At 40.0% G+C, this 12,839-nt stretch overlaps 1 protein-coding gene across 1 annotated transcript; it reads right to left on the reverse strand.

The window, feature by feature from the left end:
* Positions 1–510: 510 nt before the first annotated feature.
* LOC141978700 (keratin, type I cytoskeletal 19-like) lies at positions 511–7,990 on the reverse strand. The gene is made up of 8 exons (XM_074941026.1): positions 7,397–7,990; positions 6,749–6,831; positions 5,797–5,953; positions 4,899–5,060; positions 3,296–3,421; positions 2,830–3,056; positions 1,596–1,978; positions 511–536 (listed from the first exon to the last, which is right to left on the reverse strand). Exons 1-8 carry the CDS (start codon positions 7,988–7,990, stop codon positions 511–513), a joined length of 1,758 nt encoding a protein of 585 aa, XP_074797127.1.
* Between the last annotated feature and the right edge of the window lie 4,849 nt (positions 7,991–12,839).

A 12,839-nucleotide genomic window follows, 5' to 3' on the forward strand; every position in this document is an offset into this window, starting at 1 on the left:
ACTAAGAGATGCAGATGTATTTTCTCTTAATTTAATTCTCTTGCTTTAAGTATAACGCCATCAACTACTGCAATGTATAACTGACCCATTCCTGTATACTCTGTGTGAGGATGAGTTGATATTTGCATCTGAAATGGATAGCAACAAAAAGTGTGTTAAAGGAAAATACTTCCCAGCACAGGTTTCTGATTGCATCAGGCAGAAATAAAGTTTTATTAGAGACACTTTTCACTGGAAGGCAGATTACCAACCTTGGTACAGATTGTCAGAACATTACAGAATGGAATTACAGAATGGAAAAAGCAAGTAGTAATAGGCGGGAAAGTGGCCCATCTGAACAGCTCTGATGGACCCCCTATGGATTGATGGCAGCAGCGTTGAATAACTCTTAGGAGCATTTCTCCTTGCTCTTTGTTTAGGCATGCAGGAAATGTGGTGAGTTCGCTCTAGCTTTGTCTGAAGTTTGCTCAAATGGATGGTGTTCGGCTGGAGGATCATCGGCATGTCTGGTTAATCAAAGGATTTTCTTGAGTATGCTGTTGAGAGAGAGAGAGAGAGGGAACCATTACTTTGTTTAGTGGGGTGGGGGGAATCTCTTTGCACTACCGTTTAGCACACAGAAAACAGGCTGGGGACAAATGCTAGGATGGCTGTAAGTACTCCAGAGCTTTATTTAAAAAGTGTATTTTTGATGGGGTTCTGCAGAAAGTAAATGAGATGAAGAAAACCAGCTGTGGTTGTAATTAAATGTGTGTTTAGGGCAAAATTCTGCTTTCAGATGCGCACTTACACCTTCTATTGAAAAAAACAGGAACTGAGCACACATATGAAGGGAGAATTTGGTCTTTAGTTTTCATAGCGTGGAAAAATGTATTTTTAAAAATACATCAGTAATCCACCATGAATTGAAGCATCTTTCAGAAATGCTCTTTTATCTGCAGTTCTGTTCTGCCTATGGTCCCCCTCTCTGTTTTTCTGTTTCGCACCACGCTGCTCTATAAGCATCATTCTCTCTCTCTCTTTTTCTCACTCTTTCTGTCTTTTCCTCCTTTCTCTTTCAGACACACACACATGCGCACACATACATGTTACAGGATCTTCCTCCAAGTTCCACCATTCCTATTCTCCTCTAGTTCACAGTTTGTTTATATTACCTACTTTTTACTCCCACGCTACTCCTTGTAACTTGCATCTCCCAAATTGCAAACTTCCTCTGTAGCGGGTGCAGAAACTTCGCCTCTGTACTTTTGAGGTCCCACCCCCAACCAACAAGTATCATTATTGCCATGTCCAAATTGAACCTCATTCAGCTCACTCTCACTGGGGCTCTGTGACACCCAGATAATGGAAAAGAAAGAGTATTTGGCCTGATTAAAAATGAGGTACAGAGCAGTGCAGTGTACCGGTTGCATGGCAATGATACTGCAGTCCAATTCACCTCAGTCTCCCCAACAGCCTCACATATATTTTGAAGAAAAAAGAGACTTAATAAAATGTTGCAGAGCCCCACACAAGGAATCCTTTGAGCCAAATGAGCAATTAGCCTACTGTTTGAATGAGAGTGTAAAGAACAAGGAAACAATTATCCTTCTTACCATAGCTTTCACCAGACTGGCATGGCTGAGAAGCTGAGTGGCCATAGGAAGATGAATAGGAGTGGGAAGAACTACTACTAACTCCTGAAATTCTTTCTCCTCCTCCAGTTATACCACATGATCTTCCTCCTGATCCTCCTGTTCCGTCCCCTGAGGAAATGTCACCTCCTCTTCCTCCTCCTGTGCTAACTCCAGTATAATGGACACTTTCTCTTGTTTCTGTTCTGCCTCCTGATCCTCCACCTACAGTGATACTTCCTCCTCTTCCTCCTCCTGTGCTACCTCCATAAGTAATGCTACTTCCTCCAGTTCTGCCTCCTGATCTTCCACCTCCAATGACTCTTCCTCCTCCTAAAGAAGTGCCACCTCCTTCTTGTGGAACACTGTAAAAGGAAAAGAGAAAAGTGAATGAAAAAACAAATCATTTCACAAAAGGAGACCCACACACTGAAGATGCATGGAAGCCTGGCCAGCACTCTTCTTCCGGTCCATTACCCAGCACCCTCAACCCCCAGGGCCAGTGCAGATCATCAAGAAAATGACACTCAAATCCATCTCCCCACCAACCTCACGTCCACAGGCCGAATTTTCCCATGGCCCTGCTCAGAGATTTTTTGCCTGATTCGGTTCTGCTGCCAACCAGTTCTGAAAGCCTACTATGTCACTGATATCCAAAGTTGAAATGCATAAAGCTAACTAATTTTTGCTTGCTTCATGGTATGGGTTAAGACCAGTCAGAATTAGGCACAGGCCAACTGCTTCAGGTAAAATAAAAAATAACCTCAATTTTCACCAGAACTTCAAACTAAAATTCTTCTCTATTTTCACTGCTGCCTCTGTACTTCCCAGCTTTTTCTAGAATCAAAACTAACAAAAGAATGGAAAAAAGGTTCTTTTCATGGTATTTCCTGCCCAGCCCAAAGTAGTACAGCAGAAGAATAATTTTTAAATTATGGTTTTACCCATAAGATTTCTATTCCAATTCTAAAGTCCAAGAATGCTATGAGTTTTGGAGCACCCTATGGTTTATGAAACAAATCTCCAAATATTTTCAGGATCACTCAGTGGCATGAAATTAGCCCCCATTCCTTGCAGGTTTTGTGGCTGCAGAATCTGTTGTACCAGTTCTTCACCCTGCATGATTCTCTTTGTTCCTAAGTACTATAATTTGCACTCAGGAATTACCAGCATTGAGGTTTCATGTAATGCCCTGGTATCTCAATAGTTTACATACCTAATGTCTTGATGTCCTTCATCAAGCAGATGCCGATACTGAGCGATCTCCTGTTCCAGCTGGTTCTTGATGCCAAGGAGCAGCCTGTACTCTTGATTCTGATTATCTATTTCACATCGGATACTTGCCAGTTCTTCTTCCACAGAGACAATAAGGCCCTGGATCTGTTGCAGCTGTATGTTGTAGCGACCTTCTGTGTCAGCCAAGGAGGACTGCAAAGACTGTACCTGAGAATTGAACAGGAAGAACAGGGTCTGTAGGAATGTGGCAAGTTTAACCTATTTTGATGCAGGAAACTGGGATTCTCCAGGATAAAAAGTACAAAGCAAATTCTTCACAGCAACAGATGTACCAGCCATCTCACCCTTTACTAAAGGAGCACTAGCTATGGCTGGTCTCCTGTCATGCCTGTAGTCTATGTGTCCTGTTCCATATGTCAGATACAGAAGCAAATGCTGTTACATACCGTGCTGATGTAGGACTGCAGCTCAATTTCCACGTTCTGATAGTCACGTCTCAGCTCTGTGACCTGTTTGTTGCTTGACTGTATGTCCTCACCACTCGAGTGGACTTCTCGATTAACTTCTGTTATCTGAAAAATGCAAATACAGAATCAAGATGTTTTAGCTTTAATTATAGGGTGAATATGGTGAATTTATCATCATGAAAGCATCTTAAAAAAATAAGTAAATCTGGCTAGAGGCTGAATAAGTTGGTGAGGTTCTGTGGACTGCAATGTGCAGGAGGTCAGATTGGTTGATCATGATGGTCCCTTCTGACCTTAAAGTCTATGAGTCTGAGTCTATGAGTAATGTAAACTGGGGACTGTGTAAACTTTCCACACACCGTTCTGCAATGCCAATGCACCCCAGGCCTGGTTTGAATTCCCCTTGCTATTTAATACAGAGATTCCACATATCTTTACCAGTTCACCTCAGGGAAATGTGGTCTAGATAAAATTACTAAATGGTGGATGCACAGCTGGTTGAAAGACCATACTTAGAGAGTAGCTATCAATGGTTCGCTGTTAAATTTGGAGGGTCTATGTAGTAGGTTTTTCAGGGGTCAATCCTGGATCCAGTGCTATTCAATATTTTCATTAGTGACTTGGATAATGGAGTGGAGAGAGTGCTTATAAAATTTGCAGGTGACACCAAGCTGGGAGGGGTTGCATGGGGAATAACTGTTTAGATGGTGATAGTGGTGAAAAATACCTGGGGGTTCTAGTGGATCACAAATTGGATCTGAGTCAACAATGTGGTGCAGCTGTGGTAAAAGGCTAATATTCTGGGGTGTATTCATAGGAGTGTTGTATGTTAGACACGGGAGGTAATTGTCTCCCTCTACTCTGCACTGTTGAGGCCTCAGCTGGAGAACTGTGTCCAATTTTGGATGCCCCACTTTAGGAAAGACATGGACAAATTTGAAAGAATCCAAAAGAGAGTATCAAAAATGGTTAAAGGTTTGGAAAACCTGACCTCTGAGGAAAGGTTAAAAAAAACTGGGTGTGCTTTATCTTAAGAAAAGGAGTCTTGAGGGAGGACCTGATATTAGTCTTCAGATATGTTAAGGGCTGTAGTAAAAGTTGATCAATTGTTCTCCCTGTCCACTGAAAGTAGGACAAGAAGTAATTGGCTTAATTTGCAGCAAGGGAGATTTAGGTTAGATGTTAGGTAAACTTTCTAACTATAAGGGCAGTTAAGCTCTGGAATAGGCTTCCAAGGGAAGTTGTAGAATCCCCATCATTGAAGGTTTTTAAAAACAGGTTGGACAAACACCTGTCAGGGATAGTTTAGGTTCACTTGGTCCTGCCATAAGTGCAGGGGGCTGCATCTGACTTCTCAAGGTCCCTTCCAGCCCCACATTTCTATGATTCTATGAATTCTAGCTTGCAGCAAACCCTTTCACTCCAGTTCTGAACTTCTCATGCTAAACTGTCAGCGTAATTTAAAGATGATCTGCATTAAGTAACATGTGAACAATTGTCCTACCACTATTATACCTGTGTGTGCTAATAAAGTATGTCAAGTCTTTTTGTGAGAGATATAGTTACAGATACTGCAACTTACCTTGGTTTCATACCATGTTTCCACCTCTCTACGGTTGTTCTCAATGACATGCTCATATTCGTTTCTCAGGTCATTTAGCACTTCTGTCAGATTGCAGCCTGGAGTAGCATTGACCTCCACATTAACATCACCACTGGTCTGTGGTTGCAGTCCTTTAATTTCCTGCAATGAAAACCCAGGCCCCCCAGAAACAAACAAATACCTCATTCTGAGCTGATATTTGTAGCAAAGAAGGTTTGGAAGACAACCTTCCCACTGCCAACACAACCCTTTCTCATGTGGCCTGATTCTGACATTCACCCCTTATGTTTCACAAGACCCTCCTCTGTCATATGCCAGGAGAGGAGCAGGATCCACACTTTTAACTCCCTAGTTAAACAACACAATGGCCAACACTGTTTTACTCTGTGAAAGGGCCAGTTTTGTATGCTCAGCCCCAACTCTGCCTCCTGTGGGGTGTTTGATTTCCAGTGTGTTGTGGACCTTGCATGTTGAGTGTTCATTATGGTAGTGAGTTTATGCATCACATTTCTTCCATGAAAAATATTTTCACAAGAAGTTTAAATATTTCCTTGTGGCTTTTACATACATGAAATCTATTGTTTTCTTCCATGGCTTCACCAATGAATTGAATTTGGAGAATGAAAGCTGCTCATTTCCCTAATCTAGTTTGGTCTAACATTCGAAGTAGACTTCACCTGGCCATCCCTTTCCTGAACAAGAATGTACCTGCTGAAGTCAGTGAGAGTGGTGGACAATCAGTAGCTCTGAAGATCAGGCCCAGGATGTCTCAAGTTAGACACTCAAAATCAGTGGGCAAAATTTGGTGACTAGTAGCCAAGGAAACTCTTTGAATATTGAATTTTCATTAATTATTATTTTTATGGGGGGATTTTACCTCCTCGTGGTTCTTCTTGAGAGAAATCAGTTCCTCCTTCAGGGTTTCAAACTCTAACTCCAGGTCAGACCTGGTTAGGGTCAGCTGGTCCAACAGAGGGCGTAAGCCACTAATATCACCTTCCACAGTCTGGCGGAGACCCAATTCAGTCTCATATCTAAATCACAGAAAGGAAAGTCAGTAACCGTGGAGCCAGAGGAATACTAGGTTAGTATTCTTAGCACAATCAGGTTTCTTTGCAAACAGGTCCTCATCACCTAGTTGCCTTTTTCTACCTTATTTTAATCTATTTGCTTATTCCTGATTCTCTTTCAATTTTTATTGACTTTACACTGTTTTAATCCCATTGGCTGCAATGGAGCCTCTCCTGATTAACATTGGTGTAGGTGAGTACAGGCTGACCATCTGACCTATTAGTTCAACGTCATGGACTGGATTTTTGAGTACAATTAAGCACTCCTTCCTCAGTCTTTTCCATGTTCCCACTCACTGTAGGCATTGTACAGATATCACCTACCAGTGTATCCTGTTATCAGTGAGGAATCATCAATTTTTTGTTCAGTTACCATGTAAAACTAAGGGTCAGATCCTCAGTGCGTAAAAATCAGCAAAACCCCATTGTTGTCAATGGCGCTACACTGATTTATACCAGCTGAGGATCTGATTCTAAATTCGTAATACCTAAGAAACTCAAGAAAAGTTTTGGGTGACAACGAACTGAAGTCCTTGGAATGCTCCTCTTCAAAAGCATCTCTAGAGAAAAATGACAACGTAAATCTTAAAAAGCCAGTGGTTCCTGGAGTACTTCTCTTTCCAATAACATCTTCTGTCATGTAGTTGGAACTAAAATACTATAACCCCCTGTATGAATTGCTTTGGATAGTGGATTCATGGAACTGATGTGAAGAGGTGGAAATGACTGGGTCAGGCAGGAAGGAAGAGAGATACTCACTTCAGTTTAAAGTCTTCAATAGTCATCCTAGTGTTATCAATGTTCAGAATGATCTTGTTAAGATCCACAGATGAATTAACAATCTGAAAAAGAGGTGACAGATGACATCCAGCCCCAGAGATGGGGGGACGGGGGGTCTTGCCCCTGTTTGTGAACGCTGGAGTCCCGCCTCCTTTTTAAAATATATAATTTTAGCAGAAACAGTTCAGCTATTTCTCTAGACAAGGTTAGGTAAAAGACAAAACACTGTATATGTAAAAAAAAAAAAAAGCTCTTACTAACATTTTGTTGAGTTTAGCACCTCCATCTTTTGGAATAGAGACTTTAAATTTGGCAGGAGGGTGTACCCTGGCATAAGACATACCTTTTGCTGACTCTGTAAAATCAGCCCCAAATTGGACAAGTTATTTGCCTGTGAAAATCTGAGATTGCACATGCTCAGTAAATACTTGTTAGAGTTTAGTAAAGTCTCTGAAGTTTCCATCTGCACAGGTAACCTTAATGCTGGCACATCCTAATTTTTGCTTGCTTGTATGTAATCTCATATTACATGAAATATTTTACCTGCTGTCTGCCTAAGTAGCTGTGCATAGTCTCAAAAAGAAGCCTTTATAATTAATAGAACTTGTCTGAAAAATAATAGCTTACCTGATTGTTAAGGTCTTCAATTTCTCCATAATAGTGACTGTAGTCGTTTAATGTACCAGTTGGACCTAGCTTCTGATACCATTCTTTGATTAAATTCTCAAGATTAGCATTTTGTTCTTCCAAAGCTCGCACGCTATTCAGGTAAGAAGCCAGGCGGTTATTAAGAGTCTGCATGGTTATCTTTTCGTTGTTGGAGAGGATGCCAGTATCATCGCCACCAAAGCCAACGCCTCCACCAAAGCCGATGACTCCACCACAGCCAACACCTCCACCAAAGCTGCCACCTCCATAACTGCCATCAAATCCCCCGAAGCCACCACAACTTGATCCAAAACTCCCTCCATAACTACCACCGCTTATTCCCCCTCCATAACTACCACCGCTTATTCCCCCTCCACAACGACCAATGCTTATTCCCCCTCCGTAACCACATCTGGAACCTCCTCCACCATAACTTCTACCAGAAAAGCTTCCACCACTGGTTATCCTTCTAGAGGAGCTTGAAGAATGCCCACCACCACCTCCACTGGAGCTACGTCCTCCACCTCCAACAACTGAAGAAGAGGTAATCGTAGTCTTAGTGCTACGACTCATAGTGATAGCAGTAAAGCGTCCAACCCAAAGCCCAAGTTTAGTTGCACAGCCTGATAAAGACTCAGACTGTAAATTTTTGATGTCCTCCGATTTCTATTTATACCTTACACATTGGGTGTCACCATTAGGGTGTTTCCTCTTCCCAGGGCATTTGGCAACCGTATTGCTGATGCCAAGAATAGTTTGCCAAAGGGATTTTTTTAAATATAAAGACAATCAAGCACACATTGCTGATTTTTTTCAGCGTGTCTTTGTTTGAGACAAACAAACGTAATTTCAGTGGGATGGATGTATTAATGTGGATCTCTGTGTTAGATAGTGCAGTGCAGTGCTTTACCTCACTCTTCCCATTTGTACCTCTTTCATCATAGCAAGAAGGCTTCTGTAGTCCAATAAACTGCAAAAGGCAACTACTGGATAGTGTCTCTCTAATGGGCATCATTGGTCAATAAAGTTGTTTTCCAAATTCCATTTCCCTATATGAAATAGAGAAAATTAATCCTAATTCCCTCCGATTTAGGTTGGGTATTTATTTATTCTTTCATTTTGTTTGCTCTAATTGTTGTCGTTAATTACTGTTATAGAATGTTACTGTTCTCTTTTGTATTTTCATATTCTGTATATTTCCATTTTAATTCTGCTCATATTTTTGTCTCAGTGGGCAAAACATTGCAATATATTTTTACTATTGAAGCTATTTAACTTGTCTGGAATGTGTATTTAGCTACAACAAGACAGTTAATGTACATATCAGAAGTCTATTCCAAACAATGCATCAGTATTAATATTTTTAAATCTTCAACTTTTCTTTATGAAGAAAACTATACAAAAGCACTCTGAATATTACAGAGAAAGAATAATTACAGTTTATTTGCAGCAAAGAGCTCTTCAGCATATACCTCTTAAACTGTTCTTGTCTAGGAGAGTGATATTCACTATGAAATCATAATAAAATCAATTGTACAATAATGTTGTTAAAAATTAATTGCAGTGCAGTGAAAAGCTGTATTAAGCTGAAGAGTTTTCATAAACCAAAGTGTGGTAGAAAGTGTCAGTTCCATCTATGATTAGAGTGTTATGTATTCTCATAGTAAAGAGATCTTAGAGAGTCTGAAATAGTATCCAGGGAAAATGTTGGAAGTCCCATAATTTGAATCAATTACAATTATACTGGACAAAGCACTAGAGAAGATACTTTATGGAAGAATCTTGCTCTGGTCCTAAAGGGGTATGGACCACAAGACCTATAGGTCTTTTCCATCTTAAATTTCTAAATCTGTGCGAAAGTAGGGAATCAAAAGGTGTGGGTCGCTTCAAAACTTCTGCCAAGCATGCATGTTGTAGCAGTCTGTGGAGAGGCAGTACCCCCAAACAATCCTAATATTTTCACTGAGTGTTTGGACACCAGCACTGTTTCTGAGAAAGTTAAAAGAGTATTCTGAGTATTGTCATGGAAATGGCCAACCAACACTGAGTATAACAGCTTGCTTCCAGAATCAGCTTTTGTCTCCAAAAAGCATTTGTCTGATGGTATGAATTGCTGTCAATTGATTAATTAACTTTTTCCTTTGCCAGATCCAGAACTCAACCCCACTGCAGCCCAGAAGTCTGTTTTTGTGAGATTTCCAGCCCATATTTGTATACATACGAGGTTTAGTAAATTCAGGTCAACATCCAAACCCTGGATTGCTTATCTGAAATCAGCCTCTAAACCTTGTAAGATTCACCTATCAGTACTTCTTGTGATCTTCCTCACGTGGATTAAACCTCAGAAAACCACAAATCCTCTGGCAGGTGTGGTTTGAGGAAACTGGACTGTTTTTGCAGTATCAAGTGTTGGATATTACTGAATTATTTTTAACACTATCCTGCCTTTGTGATATTTTGTGATTGCTGGTTTAGTGAGTTGTGATGCTGTTGTGAGATTTAGCAACTGGTATGGACACACTATTTTCACCCCATGTTCCCCCTGCTAAGACCACAGTGAGACACACCTAGAGTGTCATCATCATTTGTCCTTGTATCTCTGATGGCCCATTTTGCAAGCGCTCCATGGATTTGCAAATGTTACCCTGACTATGCAACCTGTTTGGTTTGCTGCAAGTCACTTCTCACAAATTGCCATCTGTCACAATGTGCAAGGTTCTTTTTCAAGATATCTTTCTGCGTCTTCATTTCTGGCTGTTTTTAATTTAACAAATCATTATACAACATTTTCTTTCTGAGCTCAGTGGGTGCCATCTGGGACATGTCCTGTCCAGTAAAGCTGTGCTTTTGTGTTTGCTTGATTGCTCTTTATGCATTCTCTTTGCAGAAGCTCACTGTTTATGATTTTGTCTTGCCATTTGTTATGCATAATAGCTTAATGGTGATGAAATATTTTATTTTCCTTGATAAGATAATAACTTGTCCTTGTTGCACAGATGGAGAGCAAGGTGGCAAGCTACAACAGAGTAAATGTAGACTTTGGTCTTATGTGTGATACCCTACTGGTGCATGACTGAAAAATGCAATTTGCCATATGCAAAATCTCTTTTCTGTGTCTTTTTTTATTCAGGTAACATATTTTTGGTCAGTGAGGGCCCTCTTTGACAAAATTCCATAAGGTAACTAAAATCAATTATCACACTGAGTTTCCCACCACTGATTCTAGTGCTGTGTCTTACATATGCTTTCCCAGGTGCAAGGCAGTACATTACTTTCATTTTATCAGACCTATTTTATTGGCTTAGTAATGAACTGAAGGTTCTCTGGAGTGTGTGCAACAAGAGCAAAAGTATTTGCATCAAGTTCTCTGATATAACCTGGTCACTTTTATGAAGGCTTTCAGTCTCCTCAAGTTAAAGAACCTGCATCCTTTCCCCTCCTCCTGTCCTGTATGATGTTTTTTAGATTGAAAGCTCCTCAGGGCAAGGTCTTGTCTGTCTATAAATGCCCAGCACATTTTTGGGGGCTGTAAAATAATAATAAATTATAAAGATTTTAAAATGTTTTAAATTCTTTTCCCACAATATAAAGTGGATACATAATTCTAAAAAAATTAAGAATTTCACAATGAAGTATTTAATATAATTACAAGAGACCAAAATATGAGATTTTCAGAAATGAGATTTCCCTAGTACTCTTTTTAAAATCCCTAATAACACTCCATCCTACTTTCAGTACTTTAGTCTCAGAGGCTCTTTTAGTCCCACTCTAATACTTAAAAATTCTCATCAGTTATATTGAAAGATGGAACAAAAGTATGAATTTTTGCTTCTTGAACTTCAGTAACTTTTAAATGGTATACCTGTGGGGTTTTCCTTTTTTTCTTTCAATATTGCTATTATTTCATTATCACTTGAATTCTAATGCTTTCTTTTCATTAATCCAGCAGTGTTTATTTTGGTGTAGCAAAGGTCTGCTGCCGTTTCCATTAGCTATTCATCCAGTCAACCCATAATAGTGGCAGTCAGCTCCTTCTTGGTCACTGAAGTCACTTAAAAGGAGACATGTCTCAGCATTTGGGGGTCTTTTGATAGCTTCATCTAATTTGCTGTACAAATTTCCCTTTTTTCTCATTGCTATTAGTCAAAGTACATGCATTGTACAGTGCACTGCACGAAGCATGGCCTTTTTGTTAAAGTGGCAATTATGTGTCATACACCACACACTTATTCCTAGAGCTGGTCAGAATTTTTCCCCCACTGAAAATTGACTTTTTGTCATATTAAAAACAATCAGTTTTCAGTCACATTTTCAGTTTTTCAATGAAAAACCTGTGGAAATCAGACACTTTCTATGAATATTTTAATGTAGTCAAAATCCCGTTTTTCCATTGAAAAAAACTTTTGATGGCAGATTTTCAGCCAGCCCTACTTTTCCCATTTCTAAACTATCAAGTTATTAAATGAAGTTATTTCAAAGTTTAAATCCAGTACCAGCAGGTTTGGGTTCCTGTGATTTCCTCCACTAGGTAAGCTCTCAATCGCACACAAACTTTGGTTAGTTCAACCTTCTTGGGAAGTCACTTAATGCAGCAGTATCTGTATGGTTATATGTTAATTGTTTGAAAAATAGGGCACACTTTCTCTCTGGCAGAATCAATCTTTCCTATCCTGAGCTGTTTTGATGTTTCAAGACACAACAATAATCATTATTTTTGATCCATTTTTGTTCACATAAGTAACTGCAAAATGGATGACCTAAAAGCCGTGGTTTTCTGGGGTGCCTAAAGGAAACTGACAATTTTTAGGGCAGCTTTTCTAGTCCCTTTTTTTCTTTTTATCTTTGAGGAGCACTATGATTCTGATACAGTTATGCTCTTTACCCGTCTAAGATGCACTAAATGCTGTTGCTATTTTCAAGTCCAGTGCAGAAAGACCAACGTTCTGGATTGCCTGCATACAAATTCATGATTACCACTGCCAGCATTACTAAGGGCTGTCTACAATACTGCTTAAGTCGATGTAACTTACGTCACTCAGGAGTGTGAAAAAGACACACACCCCTGAGCGAAGTAAGTTACATCAACCTAAGCACTGTCCACACTGGCACTATGTCTCCCACTGACATAGCTTCCATCTCTTGTGGAGGTGGAGTAATTATGTCGACAGCAGAGTGTTCTCCCATCAGCATAGGTCATCTTCACCAGATGCTCATGCAGCTGCGCCAGTGTAGTGCAGTAATGTAGAGTTGCCCGAAGTCTGCAAAGGATTCAGATCTTATGACATAGCTTTACCACTAGTTTATTGCCACCACTGAAACTAGCTGTTAAATCTACATGCATGTGATGGATTTAAAATGATGTTGATTTCCTTTGACTCTCTCTCACTCTTTGCCTCTATCCCAGGCCCCAACAGTACATATC

This window comes from Natator depressus, chromosome 27 (genome assembly GCF_965152275.1).
Source record: "Natator depressus isolate rNatDep1 chromosome 27, rNatDep2.hap1, whole genome shotgun sequence".
Taxonomy (NCBI): Eukaryota; Metazoa; Chordata; order Testudines; family Cheloniidae; genus Natator; species Natator depressus.

What these genes read in the sequence shown, in the direction of transcription:
- LOC141978700 (XM_074941026.1), bottom strand. Translation starts at nt 7,990, where the DNA reads ATGAGTCGTAGCACTAAGACTACGATTACCTCTTCTTCAGTTGTTGGA. An exon ending in ATTGAAGACTTTAAACTGAA is followed by an intron (nt 5,954 to 6,748) that starts GTGAGTATCTCT and finishes TCTGTGATTTAG; the next exon opens with ATATGAGACTGAATTGGGTC. An exon ending in TGCAGTCCTACATCAGCACG is followed by an intron (nt 3,057 to 3,295) that starts GTATGTAACAGC and finishes TTCAATTCTCAG; the next exon opens with GTACAGTCTTTGCAGTCCTC.